This window comes from Anolis sagrei, chromosome 4, assembly GCF_037176765.1.
Source record: "Anolis sagrei isolate rAnoSag1 chromosome 4, rAnoSag1.mat, whole genome shotgun sequence".
NCBI lineage: Eukaryota > Metazoa > Chordata > Lepidosauria > Squamata > Dactyloidae > Anolis > Anolis sagrei.
In genome coordinates this window covers 59,405,294-59,432,427 of record NC_090024.1, presented here as the reverse complement: position 1 = coordinate 59,432,427, position 27,134 = coordinate 59,405,294, and the positions used below count along the sequence as shown (strand labels likewise).

The window sequence follows — 27,134 nt, the reverse complement described above, 5'->3', positions numbered from 1 at the left end:
TTATCTGCAGAGACTGGATGGCCATCTGTTGGGAGCGTTTTGATTGTGCACTCCATATTGTGCAGGGCAGGATGGGGTTGGACTGGATGGCCTTTGGGGGTCCCTTCCAACTCTTAGGATGCAACCAGAAAGCACATTCTTGGCAGGAGGTGGACTTTTAATAGAATCATAGAGTTGGAAGAGACCTCATAGGCCATCCAGTCCAACCTCCTGCCAAGAAGCAGGAATATTGCATTCAAAGCACCCCCGACAGATGGCCATCCTGCTTGTTTTAAAAGCCTCCAAATAAGGCCCTCTAAGGCCCGCATATTAACGCTCTCATCCTCTTATTTGGGGGAATAAGAAGCCTCTCTTTGCATTGAAAGGAAGCGAGCAAGGAGGTCCCTCCCGAGATGCTGTCTCTCCTCGGAGGGGGAAAACGCAGAGACGCTTCCAACCCTCAAGGTGCCGGCTCCTGGAGGGCGGGCGCCAGTGCGCAGGCGCGGGGATCCTCTGTGCGCAGGCGCAGTGGCCGCCAAGCCCTTGCTGCGGGGAGACCGGGTGGAAGCGGCGGCGGCGGCGGGAGGCAGGCGGGCTGTCTGTCTCTTCCTTGGGGCGGGGAGGCTGCTCGGGTTCGCTCGGCTCCAGCCATGGCCGGGTCGGAGCTGGACGGCAGCGAGACGGGCGAGGAGGGCCCGCTGCCCTTCGAGGACGCGGAGCTGGCCCTGGCCGGCATCAATATGCTGCTCAACAACGGGTTCCGGGAGTCGGACCAGCTCTTCAGGAAGTACAGGTGAGGCCCAGGCGGACACCCCCCCCCGCCCCCCTTTGTGGCCCTTTGTGTCCCGCCTAGGACATCATGCCTAGGACACAGCAGGCTCTCGGATAACCGGGACTCCCAAGCAACCGGGACTCTCAGTTAACCGTAAAGCCTAGTTAACCGGGACTCTCAATTAATAGTGGCTCTCAGATAACCGGAGCTTCCAATTAACTGTAAATCTCAAGTAATCAGAACTTCCAAGCAACCGTAATTCTCAATTAGCTGTCATTCTCAGTTAACCAGAACTCCCAAGCGACCATAAATTTCAAGTTACCCATAAATCTCAGTTAACCAGAACTCCCAAGCAACCATAAATTTCAAGCTGCCCATAAATCTCAGTTAACCAGAACTCCCAAGCAACCATAAATTTCAAGTTACCCATAAATCTCAATTAACCAGAACTCCCAAGCAACCATAAATTTCAAGCTACCCATAAATCTCAGTTAACCAGAACTCCCAAGCAACCATAAATTTCAAGCTACCCATAAATCTCAGTTAACCAGAACTCCCAAGCAACCATAAATTTCAAGCTACCCATAAATCTTAGTTAACCAGAACTCCCAAGCAACCTTAACTCCCCGTTAACCGAAAATCTCACTTAACCAGAACTCCCAAGCAACCGTAACTCTCAGTTGATTGAAAATCTTACTTAACCAGAACTCCCAAGCAACCGTAATTCTCCGTTAACTGAAATCTCAGTTAATCAGAACTCCCAAGCAACCATAACTTAGGTAAAAGGTAAAGGTTTCCCACTGACATTAAGTCCAGTCATGTCCGACTCTGGGGGCTGGTGCTCATCTCCATTTCTAAGCCAAAGAGCCGGCGTTGTCCATAGACACCTCCAAGGTCATGTGGCCAGCATGACTGCACCATAACCATAACTTAGTTAACCCAAATTCCTAAGCAACTGTAACTCTCCATTAACAGAAAATCTCACTTAACCAGAACTCCCAGCAGCTGTAACTTAGTTAACCAGAACTCCCAAGCAACCTTAACTCTCAATTAATTGAAAGTCTCATTTAACCAGAACTTCAAAGCAACTATAACTGTTAATTGAAAATCTGTTAATTGAAAATGTCACTTAATCAGAACTCCCAAGCAGCCATAGCTGTTAACTGAAATTCTCCGTTAACCAGAACTCCCAAGCAGCCGTAACTTAGTTAACCAGGACTCCCAAGCAACCATAACTTAGTTAACCAGAACTCCCAAGCAACAGTAACTCTCAATTAATCAGAAATCTCAAGAAGCCACAACATTCATTTAATTGCTACACTCGGTTAATCAGAACTCTCAAGCAACCAGCAAAAATTGGGAAGAAATAATAGCTTAATGATTTTCAAAGACTATTTTTATAATGCAGTAAAACTGTATTACATTAAGTTTAAATTTACATGGCTTTTAATTTCTGTATCTTCATATTAATATTCAGTCAGTACAGAGTTTATGGCATGTTTCGAATGAGTTAGGGCTATTTTTAACTCTCAATCAACAGGAAATCTCAGTTATTCAGAACCCCCAGTTAACCGGAATGCTCAAGCAACCAGCACAAAAATCAAACAAATAATACTTTAAATAAAAAAATAATAAAAAAATATTTTAAAAATAATACAGTAAAATTGTGATATATTAAGTGAAGTTTGTCTTTCTTATTTGCTTTGAATGGCTATATTTCAGTATGACTATCAAGTCAATGGTTTAGGGTAGGTTATTGTATTGGTGAAGCTTATTTTTCATAGTCAAGCAACCAGAAACTACATTTATCTGGCATGTCAATCAATAGTATCGTGTCTAGATCCAGGGAAGTCATGCTAGCCCACTCTTCTGCCTTGGATGGCCATCCAGCCTCTGATTAAAGGCCTCCAAAGAAGGAGTCTCCACCACACTCGGGGGCAGAGTGTTCCACTGCTGAACAGCTCTCACAGTCAGGAAGTTCTTTCTAATGTTCAGGTGGCATCTCCTTTCCTGTAGTTTGAAGCTATTCTTCCACATCCCAGTCTCCAGGGCAGCAGAAAACAAGCTTGCTCCCTCTTCTCTATGACTTCCCCTCACATATTTATACATGGCCGCCATATCTCCTCTCAGTCTTCTGTTCTTCAGGCTAAACATGCCCAACTCTTTAAACAGCTCTTCATAGGGCTTCTTCTCCAGACCCTTGAACATTTTAGTCACCCTCCTCTGGACACATTCTAGCTTGTCAATCTCTCTCTGGAAAATCAAGTTTTCCTTCTTTGTTATTCTCACTGCCTCTTCCTGGAATTTAATTGAAGCGTGCATTGACCCTGCTTTTGATACCAACAGTCCTGGTTCATGTCAAGCATGAGTAAAGCCCCTGAGCATGTGCAGAGTGTTATGCCCTTCATCCATCCAGTACCCACACATCTTGGGCTTTGATATTAAAATGTAGCTCTGCTGTATAGATAAGTCACTAGGTGTATCTACACTGTAAACATAATGCAGTTCGACACCACTTGAACTGCCATGGGTCAATGCCGTGGAATTATGGTTTGGTGAGGCATCAGGACTCTGGCAGAAAAGGTCAAGGAACTTGTAAAAATGCAACTCCCACGAATTACTTATTGCAGTTGAAGTGGTGCCAAACAGCATTAATTCCATGGTGTAGCCCCCGATGGCACAGCAGGTTAAACCGCTGAGCTGCTGAACTTGCTGACCGAAAGGTTGGTGGCTCGAATCCAGGGAGCAGGGTGAGTTCCCACTGTTAGCCTCAGCTTCTGCCAACCTAGCAGTTTGAAAACATGCAAATCCGAGTAGATCAGTGGTTCTCAACCTGTGGGTCTCCAGATGTTCTGGCCTTCAACTCCCAGAAGTCTTAACAGCTGGTAAACTGGCTGAGATTTTTGGGAATTGTAGGCCAAAACACCTGGGGACCCACAGGTTGAGAACCACTGGAGTAGATCAATAGGTATCGCTTCTGCAGGAAGGTAACAGCGTTCCATGCAGTCATGCCGGCCACTTGGAGGTGTCTATGGACAACGACGGCTCTTTGGCTTAGAAATGGAGATGAGCACCACCGCCCAGGCTCAATTGGAGATAATGTAAAGGGGAAATCTTTACCTTTACTTTAGATGCACCCGTTGTTCTGTTATATCTGAATGTAGAATAACATATTTCCTGGCTACAACCCATTCTGTGGAAGTTCGCTGTATAGGAATATTGGGGCCTTCTTTTCTTCCTTTCAGCCGGCATATACTTCCAAACAAAGACCAGGCAATGTGGTTATAGAGCAGAATGGTTTGCATCTGCTAAGAGAAAAAGCAATTGCAAATCATGTTAAGTGAATCCCACCTTATCTTTTATTTATATCACCCATTTTCCGATTCTTTTTAAAGTCCTACTTGGCTCCTTGAACGTTGTGTGTGACCCAGATTTGTGGAAATGGCTACTAGATGGTGAAGGAAAAGAAGCCAACTGTGCCAGGAGCCCACAGCTGTCCCTAATTTCACAGTGTTAATGCCTTGCTGTTTCAAAGCTAATTCTGAGGTTCAAACCAACTCCGGTTAAGTCCTGATTGAAAGGGGATTTGCTCTTTTGGCATTGGACATCATATACTTAACACACACTCTATGTGGATGTATGTACATGTGTATATTCTTGAGTCATGTCTTTTTTTATGGCAACTCTGTTAATTTCATAGGAAAGGAATACTTAGCCAGTTCTTTCCTCTGAAATATAGCCTACAGCACCTGATTTTCATTGGATGTCCTCCCATCCAAGTCCTAGCCAAGTTTGATCCTGCTTAGTTTCCATGATTATATAGAATCTGGGACCTCTGGGATATTTAGTCTACTATGCAAACCTCATTTATGTGCTGGAGCCCCCAGTGGCTCAATGGGTGCCAGCTGGACGGCTGACCGAAAAGTTGGTAGTTTGAATCCAGGGAGTGGGGTGAGCTCCCATCTGTCAGCTCCAGCTTCCCATGCAGCGACGTGAGAGAAGCCTCCCATAGGATGGTAAAACATCCAGGAGTCCCCTGGGCAATGTCCTTGCAGACAGCCAATTCTCTCACTCCAGAAACGACTTGCAGTTTCTCAAGTCGCTCCTGACACACACACACAAAATATGTGCTGCTTATGTAAATAAAAAAGCTTTTTGGGAAATAAGAGAGATCACCCAAGGGCAATTCTCTAATGCAGTGTGCCCGCTGTGATACTTTGTGCTGATCCAAACTTATCCTTTTGGGTAGTAATAATAACTGTGGAGGGAAAATAGTTTTCTGATTGGCACTTAGGTTATTTTTGGAAGGTATTGTTATTTCTGCATCTGGCTGGAAGCAGAATTAAATAGAGTTTTCATGCGGCACTTACTAATGTGCTGTGTTACCATTTAACACCTTTGCCCAAGATCAGGATGCTTAAGCTCACATACAAAAGGAGTAATCAGTTATGTTTACTATATAAAACATAGAACAAACTATTTGACAAACATCAGCTGAAATCCCTTCTTCTGCACAACAATCCTCTTTTTACCTAACAATACTAGGGTGCATCTACGTTATTGAATTAATGCAGCTTGACACCATTTGAACTGCCAAGGCTCAACACTATGGGATGTTGGGAGTTGTAGTTTTATAAGGCTTTTAGTTTTTCTGCCAAATAATGCAGGTGCCTCACCAAACTATAACACCTAGGATTCCATAGCTCTCAGCCATGGCAGTTGAAGTGGTGTTGAACTGCATTAATTCTGCAGTGCAGATGCACCCTTAGTCTCAGTGTTAAATATAAGCTTCCTGCTTACAGGCTCTGACTCTTTTGGGTCTTAATATTTGTACCAGTGATGTTTAATAGCTCTGTTTTATTAAGTTTGTGTGCATGTTTGTGTGTGAGAGAAAGGACACTTTAATTTCTTAATATATAGCTCTCTGCAGCTATTTTTAATGTAAAAAATGCAAGGAGAATTTTGAGAGTGAGCTAGTAATTAAAAGACCCCTTGGGAACGCAAACTGACAAGCTGTAGCAATTAACAGGCCAGTCATTAGTGAACTCGCAGCTGTGCTTAGCAGGAAGTAATATGAAGGCAGGAGGAATGATGAAAACCTGCAGTAGCGTTTGCCTGCTCGCATACATGGCACAGTCTGGTGTTGCATTTGGGTTTTACATAAGGATAATGCAGAAGTCACAAACCTGGGTGAACTAGATTAGAATAATACTTGTGGATGCCTTCACTTTCGATGCACTTGCGCGGTTTGAATGTTGAGCCATGACTTGCAGATCAGTGTCTGAATCCCTGTTCAGCCTAGCAGCCTTTCTCAACCTGGGGGGTTGAGACCCCTGGGGATGTCGCGAGGGGGTATTTGAGGGGTGGACAAAGACCACCAGAAAACACAGTATTGTCTGTTGGTCATGGGTTCTGTGTTGAAAGGTTGGTCCAATTCTGTCATTGGTAGAGTTCGGAATGCTCTTTGATTGTAAGTGAACTATAAATCCCAGCAACTACAAGTTCCAAATGTCAAGGTCTATTTTTCCCAAACTCCACAATTGGGCATATTGAGTATTTGTGCTACGTTTGGTCCGGATCCATCACTGTTTGAGTGCACAGTGCTCTCTGGATGTAGGTGAACTACAACTCCAAAACTCAAGGTCAATGCCCACCAAAACCTTCCAGTATTTTTGTTGGTCATGGGAGTTCTGAGTGCTAAGTTTGGTTCAATTCCATCGTTGGTGGAGTTTAAAATGCTCTTTGATTGTAGATGAACTATAAATCCCAGCAACTACAATTCTCAAATGACAAAATCAATCCCCCCAACCCCTAATTTGTGCCAAATTAGGTCCAGTGAATAAAAGCTCATCTTGCATATCAGATATTATGATTCATATGATTCATATCAGACATTATGATTCATAACAGTAGCAAAATGACAGTTATGGAGTAGCAACGAAAATAATTTTATGGTTGGGGTTACCACAACATGAGGAACTGTATTAAGGGGTCGTGGCATTAGGAAGTCTGAGAAACACTGAGCTATAGAAACCTTGTGAATGTCTTTGACTGGGTCACACTCTCTCAGCCTCAGGGGAAGGCAACAGCAGCCCCCTGAAGAAATTCTGCAATGAAAACCCCATAATAGGCTTTGCGTTGAATCAATTTCAGCTCTAAATGACTTGAAAGTACACAAACAGATCACTTCAGAAATACCATTCTGACTGAACTTCCTCCTTCCAAACCCTATAGAACATACCTGTCCTAGAGTGCGTAGACCGTAGATAGAAATGCCATATAATATTTTCTGTAATATATGCTCTTCATATGCTTTAAAAGCATAACTCTCTTCCCCTCTGCCTCCAAAATACAGCAGAACAAAATTTCTATACTGCTTTTCTCCCACTTTCCGAAATCTGCTCCTGCTGGGAATCCTTCAGCCCTTTTCTCATTGGCACCTACTGCTTTACTTGGCCATAAATGATTGCCACTTAGGCCTCATCTACACTGCCATATAATCTGGCTTGAATTGCATTATAATAGTTAGTGTAGACTCACATAATGCAGATTGAACCACATGGAACTGAATTCTATGACTCTACATTGCCATATAATCAATGCAGTTATTCTGCATTCTGAAACTGGATTATGGGCCTTAGTTACTCTACCTTTTGACCATAGTCACCTATTTGCCCTCTGCTCCTCATCTCTCTCCTGATCTTTCATCTACTACTGCATCTCATTTCCCCTTTACTACATAGAAGGAAACAATTACTGAGTTGCTGAACCTGCCTATTTCATATAGCTGTTTTTCCTGCTACAAAACTACTGGGCTTCTAATGGAACTAGTATTTCATTTTGAAAATGAGATTTTTTTGAAACTTCCAAGCCACATGGTGAAATTCCTGCATAACCTGGAAATATTTTTTTAACTCAGCAGCAAGAGATGGTTCCATATTAGAAAGGAAAACAGTATATATATATTTCAGGTGCATACTTTGGAGCTGCTTCAGGTGATGAAAACAGACCTGTTGGGTCCTTACTGAACCTTCAGGTTACAGGAAATATTGTAACTGAAGAAATACTCTGTGCGCCCTCTTGACACTTTTTAAAACGAGCAGTATTAACATACCGAGTTCAGGAATGTCTGTCGAACTTGTTCTTGTTGTTGTACTGTGTTTTCAAGTTCTTTCTGACTTACGGCAACCCCAAGGCGATTTTCCTTGGCAAGATTGTTTTGAGAGTGATGGTTTACTTTTTCCTCACTCTGAGACTGAGACAGTGTGTCTTGACCATCGACACTCTGTGGTTTTCCGTGACTGTGGGTGCATCCACGCTGTAGAATTAATGCGGTTTGATACCACTATAAGTGCCATGGCTCAATGCTGTGGAAGCATGGAGGTGGCAGTTTCACAAGAGCTTTCTTTCGCCTTCTTTGCTATAGAGTGCTAAGAACATCTCCATGATTCCACAGCATTGAGCCATGGCAGTTAAAATAGTGTCAAACTATAATATTTCTAAAGTGTAGACACACCCTTTGTGGGGATTTGAACCCTGGTGGCGCAGCGGGTTAAACTGCTGAGTTACTGAACTTCCTGACTGAAAGGTTGGTGGTTTGAATCTGGGGAGTGTTAGTCCCAGCTTCTGCAAACCTAGCAGTTCAAAAACATGCAAATGTGAGTATATCAATAGGTACTGCTTCTGCAGAAAGATAACGGTGCTTCATGCAGTCATGCTGACCACATGACCTTGGAGGTGTCTATGTATAATGCTGGCTCTTCAGCTTTGAAATGGATATGAGCACCACCACCCAGAGTCGAACACCACTAGACTTAATGTCAGGGGAAACCTTTACCTTTACCTATCCAGAGCTGAACTTCCAGACCTTAGGAACCCCTTATCAAATCACACTCCCGTTTTTAGAAACCTTTGACAGTGGTCCTAGTTGAGACATTTATCCAAATTGTACCCCAAAAGTATGAAATGAGTGGATGCAAAGCTGAAAACAACATGCAAAAATCCAAGAATATTGCAAGAACTCGTGCTTCTTTTGTGTCCTCTGGAGAGTCTTCATATGTTGCCCACATTTGTTCTAGGAAAGACTACAGCCATTGCTGCTCGCCCCCCAGTGTCTGCCTCTTTCCTGCAAGGCTTTTTGATGCTCCTGTGTTCTGCTTGTGCAGGGAGGTCTGTGATCAGCCATTTGCCACCTGGATAAACTGCGTTGTCATTGCTGATCCCATTTCTCACCCACACCCTCCCCATTCGACGCCCACGTTTCCCTCTTAGCCCCCTCCACTGGCTTGACTAAAATAGTATCGGCGGCGTAGTTTCTTTTATTCCACTTGGATACTGCTGAAGAAAGTGCGGTTTAAACACGAAAGCGGTACATCTTTTTAATAAGAATGTTTCCTTGCATTCGGCAAGCAGTTGCTGAAAGGATGCTGTCATCTTCTATTACGCTCCTTTTCTTCCAGTTCTGTAGAGCAGATTATCTGCTTAGTTGACTTTCTGCCTTCTCTGTTTCTTCCCTCTGGTGATTTCCCCTCTTCTGATACAAGATTACATAGATATTTATGCTAATCAGAGCAAGTTTTGGTGTGTGTCCTGAAATGTGAAGAAACAGAGACTCGGTCAAAAGTAAATTTTGCTGAAATCAATATTTATCTTGGCTTAAATGTCACTAATTATACTCTTGCTCCTGAGGTCTTGGAACACAACAATATTCATGTCTTCCTCCGTCCCATTTTGATTTTATTTTATTTTATTGGCCACATATGTATTCCATTTTATTTTGGTCATGGAATTTAGTGCACTCCAAGTTTTTGGGCTACCTGTACTTCCTACCATTTCAGTTTAACAAAGCTCCAACTTTCGTTCTTTTAGACAGTAGTCAAAAGATCTTTTTATCCTTGCTTATCAGTAACCGGTTTTATTACAGATCCTATTATAGCTATCACTAAGTATCTCATGGTGTCATTATTTGCTATGTTATTTTTAAATGTAATCATTGAGATCCTGTCTAATCTTGGGAGCTAAGCAGGGTCAGCAGTGGCTAGTATTTGGATGGGGGAGTGCAAAGAAATACGAGGTGTCACCATTAAGTATTTCTTTTCTAAGAGAACCCTATGAAATTAATGAGATAATTATAAGCTGACAGATGACCTGAAGTCCCATACAAACAATCTTTGGGTTGTTGAGTGCTCTCGCAATAGTTGTTCTGAGTATCAGGATACAAATGCCCCTCTTCTTGCCACCACCACGGTCAATCAAGAAGGATGTAGGATACTAGATTTTTACCAAATAATTGGGTCGAGAAGGTATGAGAATGTGCTGGGCGGAGAATGATTTATGGCTTCTTGTGGCACATTTATTGTTTACTGATGGTGGATATTTCTTTGGCCATATATTATACTTTAATGTATGTAAATATTTTTTTGACCTTACTTACTTACTTAGATGATCCAACGTAGTCTGAGGATGATGATCCTCTAAGTGTAGTATCTTGGTGGTAGGTCTGTAGGTGGCTGTGGAGCCCTGTTCTTGATCGGCATGTTCTCCCGCAGTGAGAAGGCGGTCCCCATCAGGGTTGGCTTGACACGCCTTCCTCTTGGCACGTTTCTCCCTTTCACTCCCCATTCATGCCTCTTTGAATTGTGCAGCACTGCTGGTCACAGCTGACCTCCAGTTAGAGCACTCAAGGGCCAGGGCTTCCCAGTTCTCTATATCTATGTCTCTTTTTCTGTGCACTTGACGAGGGACCACTGGAACAGGAACCACGTTGACAAGGGACCACTCTCCAATATTAGTACCAAAAGGGTTACGAATCAGTTTTTGGTTAACTTTAGATTCGGTTTGGTTATTTGGGGTGCTGATTCAGAAAATTGCGTTGGAAGGACCACATCAGCTCTAGACCAACTTTAGTGCAAAAAAACTACAAAATATGTGCAATGATTTTTGGAATGGCCCTGGACTAAGATTGTGGATGGCGTGATTTTCATCGTGATTATAATGTTTATATGTTTTAATGTGCATTTCAACTCTAATTTTAAAATTGTAACTGAAACGTCTGTAATTATTTGCTCTCTAAAGGCATCAAATAGTTGCCATTTGTAAAGCTGCCTTGAGTCCCCTTTGGGGTAGAGGAAGACAGGATATAAATAGAGTAAATAAATAAATAAATAGTTTCGGAAACAGAAGATATGTCAACCAGTAGTCACCATCTGCTCGCTCACAGAAAACCATATTTAATAGTCTAGAGGTGATGTGGCAGTAGTAATCTTTTGTGGGTAGTCAGCCTCTCCCCTCCTGAAATCCCTGTTGCCTCGGCACAATAAGAGGATTTTGCAAGACCAGTCACTCTCATTGCTATGTGGTTTCAAGGCAATGGTATAGTAATGGTGAGGCCACAGACTATATTTTTATTCTTGCAGACCACTGGTAGTCCACAGACCACAGGTTGGTAACACTGGTGTAAAAGATGATAAGCTCCTCTACAAGGGATTGTTTGGCACAGACAGTTGTTCTTCCACATTTGTGGAAGAACAACTGTCTGTGAAAGTAGAAAATATAATAAAAATATAAATAAAAATGTTTGGGTTTGTTTTTACCTTGAAAGAACTCATCTTCGGATAGCAGGTGATCATAGTTGACAGACCACTAAATGCGTAGAGGGAACATATTATTTTGGTCACATGTAGGGCAGCCATGAAGGCAAATGCACCAATCCATGAATAATTACATCCATAAATCCTTAACTTGCAACTGTGGAGGGATGAATGTACAAATATTTCCCAGCAAACTACAAAACTAGACACTATTGGTATTTTGTAATGAATCGTATGTTCTCATTACTGCTCTCTCTCTTGCTTAAAATAGTTTAAAAAACAAGACTAGGAAATAGCCTGGTCTGTTCTTTATTCATTATGCAGAGAGCGCATGCTATAGACAAGTTGGAGTCTGCAGTCTTTGCGTGGCATACAAAGGACTCGTAAACTATCACAATTCTTTGTTTTAAGACACTCCTGTCGAAGTGGGAGCCCTGGGCCTGGCAGATACATGACTGTTCTTCCTTTTGCGCTGGAAGCAGTGCACCATGTGCCTGATGCTGAGCACCTTGTGTACCGCAGTGCTGGCTTGGTGGGCTGCAGGCATGACATTTTTCCTTTAAGATGAACTGTGCTTCCTTAGGCAGCTGGCTTCAGCTCTCTGAATATCCTTGCTCATCAAAGACGGAGAGGGATCGGTATCTCAGTGAGCTGTTTGCAGGCTTGAATCTGATCATGGTTTCACATGAAGTTTCATATTTAATTGCTTCCTTTGAGGAAACTAACTAATCCGATCTTCGAGATTGAAATGCATACAACAGACTACTATTAAACTGAGTCATCTAGAACATGCCTTCTGTTGGGTTAAGATAAAGGCTCAAATGGCTTACATGAAAATTTTTACAAAAAATTAAGACAGTTTCACAGATCATAGTATTCACTCTTAGGAGTACTGCTGCTGACATACACACTAGTGATCTTATATGCCAGGACACATAAAATATCTGACTAGGACTATTTCAAAGATATGTGTAAATGTGTTCAATATTTACAGTATTTACAATATTAACCCTGATGGCACAGCGGGTTAAACCGCTGAGCTACTGAACTTGCTGACCAAAAGGCCGGCAGTTCAAATCCAGGGAGCGGGTGAGCTCCCGCTGTTAGCCCCAGCTTCTGCCAAGCTAGCAGTTTGAAAACATGCCAATGTGAGTAGATCAATAGAGACCGCTCCGGTGAGAAGATAACGGCACTCCATGCAGTAATGTCAGCCGCATGACCTTGGAGGCGTCTATGGACAACGTCGGCTCTTTGGCTTGGAAATGGAGATGGGCACTATCCCCCAGAGTCGGACTTGGCTAGACTTAATGTCAGGGGAAATCCTTACTTTTATTCAATATTAAATCAAAGGTGACTGGGTTTTTGTTTTGTTTTTTGGTTTTTTTTTTTACAAAAGACGTAGTCAGTTGATAACATGCATTTAACCAGTTATTTCTTTTGACTTCAGGTTTTTGATTTGCCAAACCTCTCAAAGTGTGTGATCCACTCATTAAGGGTTTGATAAAAGATAAATTGGGAGGGGAAAGGAGAGGGGGGGGGGAATCAAGAAAGACAGAAATGTCAGTTTAGTTATGTTAGCACACAGTTCTATGTGAGCAATAATAAATATTTTAAAGGATTACAAAGGGGTTCAATAGGAGCCGGCATGAGATACATCTTTTTGATCTAAACTAATTGCCACAACCTCCCCAAACCCCTCAAAACACGTGGCTAACTGAAATAGAGACTGAGTGGAAAGTAGAGTGTGGGAATAGAGCCAAGAGAGTTGGAAATGGGGGGAAATGGGGTTGAGAAAACCTTTCGGTTGCGTTCTCAGTTCTTAGCATTGGAAGATCACCCCAAATAATAATGTACACTAATGTATATCATAGTATAGGAGCCCCTGGTGGCGCAGTGGGTTAAACCGCTGAGCTGCTGAACTTGCTGACCAAAAGGTTGGTGATTCAAATCCAGGGAGTGTGGTGAGCTCACGCTGTTAGCCCCAGCTTCTGCCAATCTATCAGCTCAAAAGCATGCAAATGTGAATAGATCAATAGGGACCACTTCTGCGAGAAGGTAATGGTGCTCCATGCAGTCATGCTCCACATGACCTTGGGGGTGTCTGTGGACAACGCTGGTTCTTTAGCTCAGAAATGGAGATGAGCATCACCTCCCCAGAGTCAGTCACAACCAGACTTAATGTCAGGGGGAAACCTTTGCCTTTCTTATATCATAATATAATAGAAATCAGAAAAAAAATCAATAAAGGAAAAACATTGAAGAGAGTCACTATGCATTTTTAGAAAGACACTGAGAGTAATAAGCCAGTGTCAACACCAGTTTTTCATACCATATCAGTAGAAAAACCCAACTAATTAATAATTTAATTGACAAGTTTTCCAAAGTTCACTCTTAGCACTGATCTCAGGCAGCAGAGACTCAAATATGGAATGTACTCTCCCCTGTCCTTATATTTTTGTCATCTTAAGATAAGAAAGTAGTAAAACTACCATACAAATAGATGCAGAACTGGTCTCTTTCATTTGATCTATGTTGAGATAAATCATGTGGTATTGCCATTCTTAGTCTATAACATTTCAGCACTTTGGGTACAAAAGGGAACCTTCTGTCACATGGAAAGTAATGAGCAAAGTCATGAGTAATAGACCTCTCCTGCTGTGTAATGGTATTCAGTGAATATTGGCTCCTATTCTTAAGGGATTGGCAAGTTGCCATCAGTAGCCTGCGTCCATGAATAGTCTTGATTGCCTGCCACGTACTTTTGGAAGAAAATTCAATTTTTAAAAAAACAATGCATGGCACAAGGTTGATCAGACTTAAACCGTCCATCATAATCAACTTAATTTGATAATTCTGGTTGCTATTATTATGAAATACTAAGAACAGCACAATTTGTATCAACATTTTCACAAAGCAAATGAGGAGGGTGAAGAACTTTGAAGTATTGGACAAAGACTCCAGGGTTCCATTTCCTAATCAATTGCAGAAACCCACTAGGTGATGTTGGTCAAGTCACATTTTCTGAGTCTAAGAAGAAGGGAACAACATACTTCTGAATGATTGGGTTGCCATGTGTTGGAGCTGACGTGAAGGAACAAAACAAATAAACCTTTTTCATATGCATATTTGTATGTTCTTATCCTTAATTGTAAGAATTTTTCACACCATTCATAGTTATATGGACTTACATCATGCCTTGTCTTCTTTCTCTTAATACAGCGGTTCTCAACCTGTGGGTCCCTAGATGTTTTGGCCTTCAAGAAATCCTGACAACTGGTAAACTGGCTGGGATTTCTGGAAGTTGTAGGCCAAAACATCTGGGCACTCACAGGCTGAGAACCCCTACGCTAAACCAAATAGGCCCTAATAAGCACAGCCTTTCTTAATATTCCTGCTGTAGTGACCCTTTGGAGCTGTGCAAATATACTTGTTTTTTTATCTGTTCTTAGTGGTCCCTGTGTAGAACTCACTTTTGTCAGAGTTGTCACACTTTAGCAACTGTGTGAGCATAACTCTTTGGGGGTAGCTCTGTGTCCTCTCTTCACTTTCCAGTTATCTAGCAACTCTTACTGCCACATATAGAACGACTAGACCAAGGGTCCTCAAACTTTTTAAACAGAGGGCCAGGCCACAGTCCCTCAAACTGTTTCTGCATCACCCCTTCTTCTTCTCCTACTACTAGTAGTAGGTATGGTGTCAGAATGCTGACTCACAACACTTGGATGGCTAGATTATAATTTGCAAAAAACATGAATGAATGCCCATTTGCCCAGTTTGGAGAAAGTTTGAATATATCCCTTTTCATATTTACCACCCCGAATAACTCATTAACAAACTTAGCATCCTTACCATTCCAATAAGTTTTTTAAAAGTTCAGAAGCACAAGTCCTGCTGTGGATTCCTCTTCTTACACTCTTCAATTGGAAGAACTGTTAATTAAGTCCTACTTTCAGCTTTCCGATTTTGAATAGATAACCATCCATCAAAGAACTTGCCTTCTTATCCCCTGCCTGACAAATTTATTGATGAGTCAAATATACGGCATTGGGCTTTCTTGGCAATTATCTACTGTATATAAATAGATATAATGGTGTGCATAGCATCTTGTTTGAATGTTGTTCCAGATTGTTAAGGCTAATCTTATTTATTTATTTATTTATTATTTACTGTATTTTTACCTCACCCTGGAGGAGGACTCAGAGCGGGTAACACAGGCAGCAATTCGATGCGAAAATATCAATAAACACCGGTATAAAACCATAAATACATAAAAGGTTAAAAACAGTAACAATTAATTATTTAATCACATAATCACATATCCGTTTCCAATTATCATAATAGTCATTAGTTCCATGTTCAATGTTCAAAGTTCCATGTTCAAAGTGCTGCTGTGCCCACTAGCTAAAAGCCTGGTTTTAGTTTTTTCCTGAAAAAAAGGAAGGGGGGTTCACCACCAAGAAGACCCTGTCCATCGTCCTCACCAGACACGTTTGCGAGGCCGGTGGGACCAAGAGCAGGACCTCCCCTGCAGATCTTAGACTACGAAGTGGAACATAGAGGGAGATAGATCTAGTCATAGGAATTTTAATTTATTTGAATCTTTTCAAGCCTGCTGCACTTCAGGACATGCACTACCTGTACAAGATGGCTTACAGGACTGCAAAACAGTGTCTGCTTGAATGGTCTTGTTACACTTCAGTGTGCATTTCTTGGGAGTTCTGATTACCTGAGAAATTAAGACAGGAATCAAAATAAAACTGATTATTGTAATGACTATAGATAAATTTATTATTTTACTGTATTTTAAACAAAGCGCACAGTTTTGTTTGCTGAACGTCAAAAGGAATAATAGTGCAAAGTTGGAAAATGACAATCAAAACTGATGTAATTCTGTCATGGATGGTTATAGCTACAAATTCAGCTCTAATTTTCCTGTCAGTCCTGGCCTGAGATGAAAGTCTTGCAATCTTAAGAGACTGGACACAAAAGGGAAATAGATCAGCCATGCTCTTTTAAGATCTTCAACAAAGAAGAGTAGACAAAGCATGTTTTAATTAAAGCATGGATGGGAATCATTTGATCCTCCATATATTATCTTTTAAGTTTCTGTCCACGTTGCAGTACCTTCCTTTTAAATAATAATTCTGACATTGCCCAATATTGCATCTTAGCCGTGCAGCGGCTGTTCCTTTCATAATTGTGTAATGTCTTCCAATAAGGGTAACTGTCATTTCTAATGATTGAACAGCTGCGTATCTCAGTGGATTTTGTAGGAGTGGGGGAGGGTGTTGTAGAAAGATTAATTGCGTCATGACAGAGCTGTGGATTGATCAGTTTTCAAAGGAAGAGGAAGGGTAGAGTTTAGGAAGAGAAGCGGACACAAAGGTGAAGACTGAGGGCCTTTCCACACAGCCCTATATACCAGAATATCAAGGCATAAAATCCCACATTATCTGAGTGTGGACTCAGATAATCCAGTTCAAAGCAGATATTATAGGATTTTCTACCTTGATACTCTGGAATATAGGGCTGTGTGGAAGGGCCCTTAGTGGCAAAAACAAGGTTGTTTTATAGCCCAGAGCACTAAAAAGACACATGATTATCCACAAATGTCGAAGGAGGCACATAGAAATGAGTAAAAAAAAAAACCCAAAACTAAACAGTATTGTGATTTCTGAAATAAGACATAAAATTCTTGATATTTAAAAGCACATAGAAATATGAGATGTAAAATATACATCTTCTGTCAAAGTAATTTTTAAAAAAGAGATTGCTCAGCTTCAAAAAAGACCTGCGGTTTAAATACATTCTCAAGGCAGCATATAAGTAAAATCAGTTTAATTGGTTTTAAAATAATTAAAAATTCAAAGTACTAAAATAATTTACAAACCCAAATTAAAACAGTTTATAAAGGTTAAAACATTTACACCATATACATTCACATGTAGTAATAATCATTTTAGTCCCCAAAGGCTTTAATGCAAAGTCATGTTTTTGCTTCATTCTGCGTTGATACCAATCTGGTCTTCAAAAGGAGGGCATAACATTTACACTGCAGGAAATGGAGGTAACCCTTCCAGGAAACCTCACTACTTCATCACAGTATGAATCCACTTTAAATCCGGTTTCTGCCTCCTGTAGAACCTGGGGTTTGTAGTTTAGTGAGACGGTTAAAGGCTCCTCTCTAAACTACAAACTCCAGAATTCTGCAGGAGGCAGCAACTGGATTTAAAGTGTATTCATTTTCTAGTCTGATGAGGTCCTCAGTCTTTGAGGCCCTTGAACATCAAGGTTGCAAACAACTACGGTAGTTCACCTAATCAGATGCAGGCTATAGGCAACCAATATCATTTTTGTGAAAACTGGGAATCTGTAGAATCTCTGGTCAACCATCAAGCTGTCCCTTACAAGTTGTCTCCGATGGCATCTCCACATAGACTACATCATTACAGTAGTCTTATTGGGAAGTTACCAATGCACGAACGATCGTAGCCAGATTATCCTTATCTAGGAAAGAGCATGATTTGAGGATCAGACAGGGTTAACTCAAACAGTCTTGAGTCCACCTTGGTCTTCAATGATAAACATGCATACTTACAAGTGTACATCCAACTATGCATCCGATCCCTGAGGGGGAATGCAAACCCACCCAGGACAGGTTGTTTACCCAATTCCCAACCTGAGAAACAATAGTCTACGAAGCCTTCATCTCATTGCGACTTAGTTTCATGAAAACTGGACCTTATTTAGCCCATTCCAGCACACAGGTATTAATTCTGTAGCTGTGCAGCCCTTCCTGATTTTTGGTGATAAAAAGATTTTAGAGTTGAATGTCATCAACCTATTAACAGTACTTCGCTGCAAAAGTCCTCATCCAACAGGAATTCCCAATGTTTTGCTCTGTAAATGACCCAACCAATCAAAGAAAAATTTGCAATTCCCTAGTTGTCATGAGACATGCAATCTGGATCAGAGATTCCTTAAGTTCCTTCCTGGCTGTGTGACTATGATTGCATGTACATGTGAATAAGCTATTATATAGACCTCAGCATTACTTCTATACCATAATTACTTCACTGTGCAATTGTTCTAAAATGTTGACTATTGTTTGATTTCAGAACATTGTGGCACTAATATTAAATTCTGTTAGGATTATTTGAGGGGGGTGGTGGTTAAATCCACTGTAAAATCTTGACTTTTATTTTGGGTGATCTTACTTTGTTAATTATATCATTGGTGTTGTAGTACAATCTGAGGCTGATAGGTTCATTGATGATTTAGATGGGATCTTGGGATTTTCTGTCGGATTTAAGTCAGGGAAATGATGGTTCTCTCTGGGAGAAACCTCTCAGAAAGTGCAGGTCTTCAAGGTCAGTCAGAGGAGCCAAAAACTGTAATATTAGATAAGGAGTTGGGTGAAGAGCTAAGTGATACGGAAGAGGGAAAAACACCTGGAGCTAAGGAGATCAATAAAAGTCTTTGTTTACAGATTAGAGCGGAAAATAGGCAGCGCAAGTTTACCAAAGGTTAGTTGCGGCAACGTAACAATTGAGTGAGAAGCTAGGCCTGAGTTCTCTGGTTCTTGTTTCAAGTCAAGCCTTGGTTTTGGATTCAAATATCCTGGAAGTTTTCTATGTTCTTGTTTTTGTATTCCTGCTCACGTTTTACTATTTGGTTATCATCTATTGCTAACCCTCTTTTTGGATTATATATCTTCTTTCTTTATTCCTGATTTTTCATATCTTTTTTTATTTATTTTTTACAATAAACTGTTTACTTATATTCTGAACTCTTGTGTGGTGCTGTGGCCATAGGTGTTTCCAGGCCTGGGGGGTAACAATTGTTTAATGACTAAATTCAGTTCAGTTGAAAAGTCAACTCTAACCAATGCACAAGATCATAATTGGAAACTTTCCGCTTGTGATTACCAGCTGTCCCATAGAAAGCATTCAGGCTGAGATACCAGAATTTAAATGTACAGTATAAGGTACTCTCTTGTGGAATTATGCTGTTTGCATGAAACATGTTTACAGCTATAAGTTGGATCCAATAGTGTTAACTTAGAACAGATCCAGTGAAATCATTGAGACATCAGTTAGTCATAATTAATTTGAGGTCTCTTTGATTTTGGTGTATCTTGTTTAAATAAATAAATAAATAAATAAATAAATAAATAAGAGTCAACCTAGAAACAACTGTTTCCCCCCAGTGTTGCTTCTTTATTTACCTGGTCAGACCGCTTGAAGTATCATTTCTTTTTAAGAAAACGAGTAAGTGAAACCTGCCTGAGTTTAAGTTTTTGCATCAAAAGTGATTGCCAGTGCAAATGTTAGCTTGTTTTTATTTTCCAGAATGTATATGCTTTCTTTTTTGGAATGATATTGAACTGAAAGTCACATATTATGTACTTAAAAATCCAAAAACTGAGAATGGTAAGTCAACATCTTATGTATTAATGTTAGACCAACTAAAATTTGGCAGAGTAATTTGGCAAGTTTCTTGCTTCTGTGTCTCTAGATCCACAGTGAATTCCTTCACTTGGATCATGAAAACATAATCCCTTTCCTGTTGCAAAAAATGGATCATAATAATCTGTCATTATAAATGTACTTTTCTTGCAAAGGAAGTAACCTGCTTCATTTGGGAAAGTGTTGACATTCTTACAGTCTGGTTTTGTAGGTCACAATAATAATGATTCAGATCCCAACCATTGGTCTTTGGAGACTTAGATGTAGATTTTTCCCCCTAGGAAACTTAAAGAGAGACTTATAGAAACGGTAAAATTACCTCATGAAAATTAAGGACAATTTATTTCTCTTCTTTGGAATATGGGATTGCTCGTGAGCATGGAAGGTTGTGGTTTGTTAACGCCATACAAATGGTGAGTCTGTTGATATAGACATTTTAAAATATGGTTATATTATAACCATATATTGGTCATACTATGTTATCTACTATACTATACTTTATATAAAGAGGGAATGCTTCACACATTTGTAGTATGGCATTCTCACAGCAGCCTATTACTAATATGTATTTGTTACACTTACATTCCAATTTTTCTACTGTGAACTTGAAGTGATATCCATGACTCTCCCCTCTTCTGATCATGACAGTCCTATGAAATAGGTCACACTCAACTGAAGATCCTCCAATGAATTTTCTAGCTCAGTTTGGGCCAGAATGTGAATCGCTCAATCCTTAGTCTAGCGTGTTCTCCTATTTTGTTCTCCTATTTTCTCCTATTTTGTTCTCCTATTTTCTCCTATTTTCTCCTGTTCTCCTATTTTGCTCCATCCCATTCATAACTAAAACGCTTTCAAGTACTGTAAAACCAACATAACCGCAGAACCATATCTGTGATTTCACTTATATATGCCCAGGGTAAAATGGTACTCTTGGAATTTGTAGGGTCTTCCAGCATGATTCTATATTATGATTTCCCCAGAAATCATTATAGAGTTGTGTTGGAAGACTTAGCAAATTTCTAGAGAGGATACCTCTAGGAATCTCTAGGTCAGTGGTTCTCAACATGTGGGTGCCCAGGTGTTTTGGCCTACAACTCCCAGAAATCCCAGTGAGTTTATCAGCTGTTAGGATTTCTGGGATTTGGAGGCCAAAACATCTGGGGACCCACAGGTTGAGAACCACTGCTCTAGTTCCTCTGGCATGATTTGATAGTATGCTGGGATCTGAACTCATCATATTTACTTGAGTCTAATGCACCATTGAATCTAATACACATTTCAACTCTGAAACCAAAAAAAGTATTTGCTGCCAAATGTAATGTGCAGTGGCAAAAAATGTCTCTTTGTAATTTGGCCACAAAAGGTGTGTATTGCAGTTGGTGCCAGTTTAGAATTCATTACAAAAAATTGTGTTAGAACACCAAAGCTTCCAGTAATGGATGAGAAAATCTTGGGGTACATCTTTGCTGTAGAATGAATCCACTTTAATTGCTTTGGTGCAATTCTATTGAATCCTAAGGGTTGTACTTTGACAAGGTTTTGAGCCTTCTCTGCCAAAGAATGCTGATGCCTCACCAAACTACAAATCCCAAGATAGCATAGCATTGAGCTCTGGCCATATAGAGATGATGTCCCTAAGAGCCGTCGCAAACTCTGTTCCTGCGGGAGCAAACCTTGCTAGCACGTCCCTGACGTCATGAGCCTGCGCCTCTCTCCCCGCCCCTTTCTCCGCCCCTTTCTCTTTGCCAGCGTGGTTTTTCCTTTGCTAGGGCAGCATTGCCCGCATTTTCTCTCAGTTGAATTCTGCCAACTGAGAGAGTATGCTGGCAATGCTGCCCTAGCAAAGGAAAAACCACTCTCGCAAGGAGAAAGAGGCGGAGAAAGGGGCGGGGCAAGAGGCGGAGTCTCATGACGTCAGGGACGTGCTAGCAAGGTTTGCTCCCGCAGGAACAGAGTTTGCGACGGCTCTAAAAGAGGAGCTGCAGGTGCAACTCCTAAAGAAGCTTTCCCTTTTGGTTTGACTCAGCACTAAGATGGTTGCATGAAGTTAATCTAATGCACAGCCCAATTTTAGCAAGGTCGTTTAGCCAAAAAAAGGGGAGCATTAGATTTGAGTAAATATGATAATTTAATCATGTTCATGGTTTTAGGCAACTTTGGTTTGGCCAGGAATGTATCCCCCACAGATAAGGGGGGGGTTACTATACATAAGTAAGATTGGATTGTGCCACTGATTGTGTTTTGAGGATTGGGTACTAAGGTTGGGTACTAAGGTACTGCGAGATCTCAATCAGATTATTAATTCAGACTCATGGGATTTTGAAGAACTAGTTGACAATTGGGTTTTATGTTCTATAGCTTCTTTGCCAGTCTCTGGGGTTTCTTGTTTTTGCCAAGAAGTGAGCACATAGTTCCCTTTGCTTGCTTACCTCCAACAAACACTACACAATCAAACTTCTCTTTTCTGTAGAGCAATGGGGTTATCCTGTTCTTCTGCTCTTACAGAGCCGTAAGTGTCAGAACAAAATGTAATGGTTAATGATTTCAATGAAAAATAAACCTAGTACATGTGAAAAATGGTCTCACTTATGGTATTATAATAGCAGTTGTGTGGGTTGAGAATGATACTTACACTCACAAATGAAAATGTGTTTTGTTGGAAGAAGATTAGTCTGGCCTCGAACCTTCTGAACAAAAAATGAAGCTCGCTTTTTAAAAAAAGTTCGAACCATTACAAACATTAGTTATAGTAGCCTTATAAACTGCTGTTGAAAGTTGATAGTATCATAGAGAGGTCACCATTTTCTGAATATCCTCTCTATGCTCAGTGTGTCTCAGAGGGAGGTGTGACTGCTTTGATGGAATATTGGGGTAGGGAACAGGTGGCCAACCTGATAATGTTGAACGGCAGCTCTCACCATCCTTCACCATTTATAATCATAATAATAATTTTATTTTTATACCCCACCACCATCTCCCCGAAGGGACTCGGAGCGGCTTACATATGGGTCAAAATGCTCACAAAACATAAAAGCAAAACAATCAATTAAAACAAAAACACAATTATAATAAGAGCATAGTAAAATAGAACAATCCAGATAAAAACACAATTAAATAAAACATAAGAATGTAAAACAGCAATGTTGAAACTCAAAACAATGCTTAACAATATCAGTAACCAGTAATACAATGGACGTGGTCCGGCAATAAAAAGGATTGGGCATGGGATAGTGCAAATCAGTGTACCATAGGACCAGTGCAGAGAACGAAATACTATCAGGCAACCTAGGGACTGGGCATTTATAACTAGGGATTATCCGTTCTCAAATGCTAGCTGAAACATCCAGGTTTTCAAATCCCTGTGATAGGAGGACAGTGTGGGGGCTTGCCTAATCTTCCTAGGGAGGAAGTTTCAGAGCCAGGGGGCCACCATTGAGAAGGCCTTCTCCCTCTCCTTTGCTAATCAGTTACAGCCCAATGTCATCTGGTGGCATACATCTTCTCCATCCCTAATTTTACGGGTAAAACCAGAATTAAAGCTATTGTTTTACATATACGTTGGGATTTCTTTTTCTCATCTAAAGCTAGTCTTCTCCATTTTATAGGTCCACTGAATTATGTGAACTTACATTACTGCTGAGTTATTAACTTCACCTTGACACTAGATCTATTCAAATTGAGGCCCATAATTGGATTTTTGTTTTACCATCCTGGCACTTTGCTTAATTAGGAAGTTTATGGCCCATTTGTTTTGTATGGACTAACCAGAAAAGTGTCTGAGCAGACTGATGGAGTATAAAATAAAACATTTCTTTGTATATATGACTTTTTCTCCCATGGGTATGATTCTTCTGTTGAAGCTGCAAAGAAGGGTGGACATGAGATAGAGATATCTTCAAATAAAGCCCTCTGCCCAAAGAAATAATGTGTGTTCATTGACTACAAATGTGTGTTCATTGACTACAAACTGCTGGAAAGCACCTTGTAAGCCAGTGTTTCCCAACCTGGGGGTCGGGAGGTTTCATAGGGCTCACCACACATATTTCTGATGGTCTTAAATCCTTTGGCAGAGAAAGCTGAAGATCTCTCCACCTGTCCTTCTCTTCCTTTTTTTGGAAACAGACAGCGAATCCTACCATCAAAAGCCCTTCTTCTGCCCTCTGGATGTAGGTGAACAACAACTCCAGAACTCAAGGTCAATGCCTACCAAACCCTTCCAGTATTTTCTATTTGTCGTGGGAGTTCTGTGTGCCAATTTTGGTTCAGTTCCATTGTCGGTGGAGTTCAGAATGCTCTTTGATTGTCGGTGAACTATAAATCCCAGCAACTACAACTCCTAAATGACAAAATCAATCCCTCTCCAACTGTACCAGTATTCAAATTTGGACATATCGGATATTTGTGCCAAATTTGGTCCAGTGAATGAAAATACATCCTGTATGTCAGATATTTATATTATGATTCAGAACAGTTAGCAAAATTACAGTTATGAAGTAGCAACGAAAATAATTTTATGGCTGGGGGTCACCACAACATGAGGGCCTATATTAAGGGGTCACGGTATTAGGTTGAGAACCACTGTTGTAAGCTTTTCTGATTTATTCTGTTTCTGCTAGATGATGAGCAGCTTTCTGCTCAAGGTTGGTATCTATGTATCAGAGAAAAGGGTATGGAAGGAGAAAGCTGCTTTCCCCATTAAGAATAATTTTTGCCACCATATACCCAATGGGATGAAACAGGCAGAGTTTACAGTGCCCCTTAGGGCCTTCTTCATGGAGTCACTGACATCACTTTTTTGTAGCCTACAACACCTGAACTTATTGGTCAAATCAGCAGACTGTAGATGCTTCAGAGTCTTGTGGTGAGTTGCAGTTTGAATCCATTATTGCGCAAATCTACATCGTCCAAATCTAAATCCGTGATGCTTGGTGTAACATGAGCCATGCAGATTTGTTCACTCTAGTACTAACTCAGCTGATGAATGGTGAAAGGATTTTTGTCACACTGGTCATGAAGCAACATGATGAAGGCATTGGTATATATCAGAGCATTCTACAGTTTGCCGAAGGGGCAAAAATACTCACCTCAATCTACAGGGGGGAAAAAATCTAATGTTACATGAGATTCAGCCATAGCTCACTCATTACTGAGATTGGGAGGGAGGTTACAATGATGGAAGTTTTATGGGAAAGAGCTTTGCTGAATGATTTTGTAAACGGGTACCTCCGCCAATGGTAAAGAAGCTGCCACCAAATTGTAAAGAGACGCCACCAATTAGTGAGGAAGCGCCTAGGTTTAGGAGAGAGAGAGAGAGAGCCACTGATTTGTAAAAGGCTCTGTTTGTGTTGTGAGGTAATTTTGGTAGAGTGGGTGCACCGAACGTAGAATTAATGGAGATGAGGCAGTTTTAAAAACCAAAGAGAACAAGTTTATTTTTAAACAAAGCGTATGGTTGCAGAATGAAGATGTTAAACTTGGCAAATACTTGATGGTTACATGTAACTTGGTTGCGATACAATTCAGACTTTCGATGTTACAACTTATGAACTCTTGCTGTGGTGAAGCACTTTATTAACCAGTGTTCCCTGCAGTGAATAGTCTCTCTGTTTGATCTATCCTTGATCAATCTACAGATCCCTAGTCTTTTTCCGACTAACGATCTTGTCAAGCCTCTGTTAGTTCTTTCTACCTAAAGCAACTAACCAGGTTTTCCCCTTCAGCTTCCTAGCTGAAGAAATCTCTACTATTCACGAACACTAAATCCTGACTCTTCACTTCTTCACTCCTCAGAGTCTAAAACCTGACTCTGCTACTCTCTCAGAGTCTCCAGCCTGACTCTGCTGCTCTCTCAGAGACTTCAGCCTGACTCTGCTGCTCTCTCAGAGACTTCAGCCTGACTCTGCTGCTCTCTCAGAGTCTCCCGCCTGACTGACTAACTCTAACTGTCACTTTTCAAAACCTTCCCTCTCTAAGTTCCTCCCACCTCCTCTTCTGCCTCGTTTCCATGGTAACACATTTCTCACAGCCAGGCCGCTCCAGCCTTAGGGCAACCGATGCAAACATAAATACAGTTATAAGCATATTATTATAAACACTTCTGTACAATTTGAATGTTGAAAGTTAGCAATCCGTATTAAAAATCTTGTTGCTGAGCCCAAAAGTAGGTTGCAAGTCTCTCCATAATTCAGTAGCACATGGGTTATTTAATTTTATTTCACTAAAATGCCCTCATGGCATCTAGAGAGCATGGGGGATATTTTGCATTTTTAAAAGTCAGTTTAAATAAACATTTTAAATTTAGTGTATTGTCAAAATTCATTGCCGGAATCACTGGGTTGTTGTAGGTTTTTCGGGCTATATGATCATTTTCTAGAAGCATTATCTCCTGGCATTTTCACCTGCAGCCTCTGAGGACCTCACAACCTCTGAGGATGCCTGACATAGATGCAGGTGAAATGTCAGGAGAGAATGCTAGAACATGGCCATATAGCCCAAAAAACCTTTAATAACCCATTTAAATTCAGGGTCTGACAGAAGTCTTGGGTAGATTAATGTGACCTTTTTATAATGGCAGTTTCCTAGAGCAAGGAGGCCACATTAAACACTCTTTTAAAATGATAGAAAGTTTTGTTTCTTAAAGCACCGCTTTTTATAAAAGAAGTGTGGTACCAGCCCTTTAATATTCTAATGTTTCTACTCCCCCTCCTGCCATCTTTCATAGAAGAGGATTAGCCAATATAGAGTTTCTCTCTCTCCTAGCAAATAAAATCCCTTTATGGAGCTCTCTGGTTCAAAGGCACGCAACCTAATCAAGAAAATATTATTGAGTGAAGAACATCAAAAAGCCTAGATAAGATATTAAAATGAGCATGCATTCTCAGTGAAAAAAAAATAAATGGTCAGGAAGCATTGCAGGGGAGAGAGTCATTGGACAACAATGAACAATGTTAGAAAATGCGGGGAAGGATAAAGCCCGCCAGGAGCTCAGAATGGTAGTAACATTATTTTGAAATTATATTGGACAAGAAAACTGTATATATCAAGAACCAGTTGAAAATCTTGTGAATTTGATTCTTTTTTTTTTATCAGAAGCAAACCGAGGGTACCGTTGTACTGTATTTAAAAAACCCACAAAGTTTAAGAACTTGACATTATACTAAATGTCATTTTATCAGTAGCTGGCCACTTGGAGTGGCTCTGGTGTTGCTCTAAGAAGGTCCTCCATTGTGCATGTGGTAGGGCTCAGACTGCATTGTAATAGGTGGTCTGTGGGTCTCTACAGTCACTTACAGACCAATTACCAAGACTCTGCTTCTGGAAGACAAT

At 40.7% G+C, this 27,134-nt stretch overlaps 1 protein-coding gene across 1 annotated transcript in view; it reads left to right on the top strand.

Moving 5' to 3' along the window:
• The first annotated feature begins 536 nt into the window (after positions 1–536).
• The window catches only part of TTC39C (tetratricopeptide repeat domain 39C), a 67,938-nt gene continuing 41,340 nt past the window's right edge, over positions 537–27,134 (top strand). Inside the window, exon 1 of the mRNA XM_067467444.1 lies at positions 537–772. Coding sequence (XP_067323545.1) covers positions 630–772 — 143 coding nt within the window. The 5' untranslated portion in view covers positions 537–629. The remainder of the gene's footprint in view (positions 773–27,134) is intronic.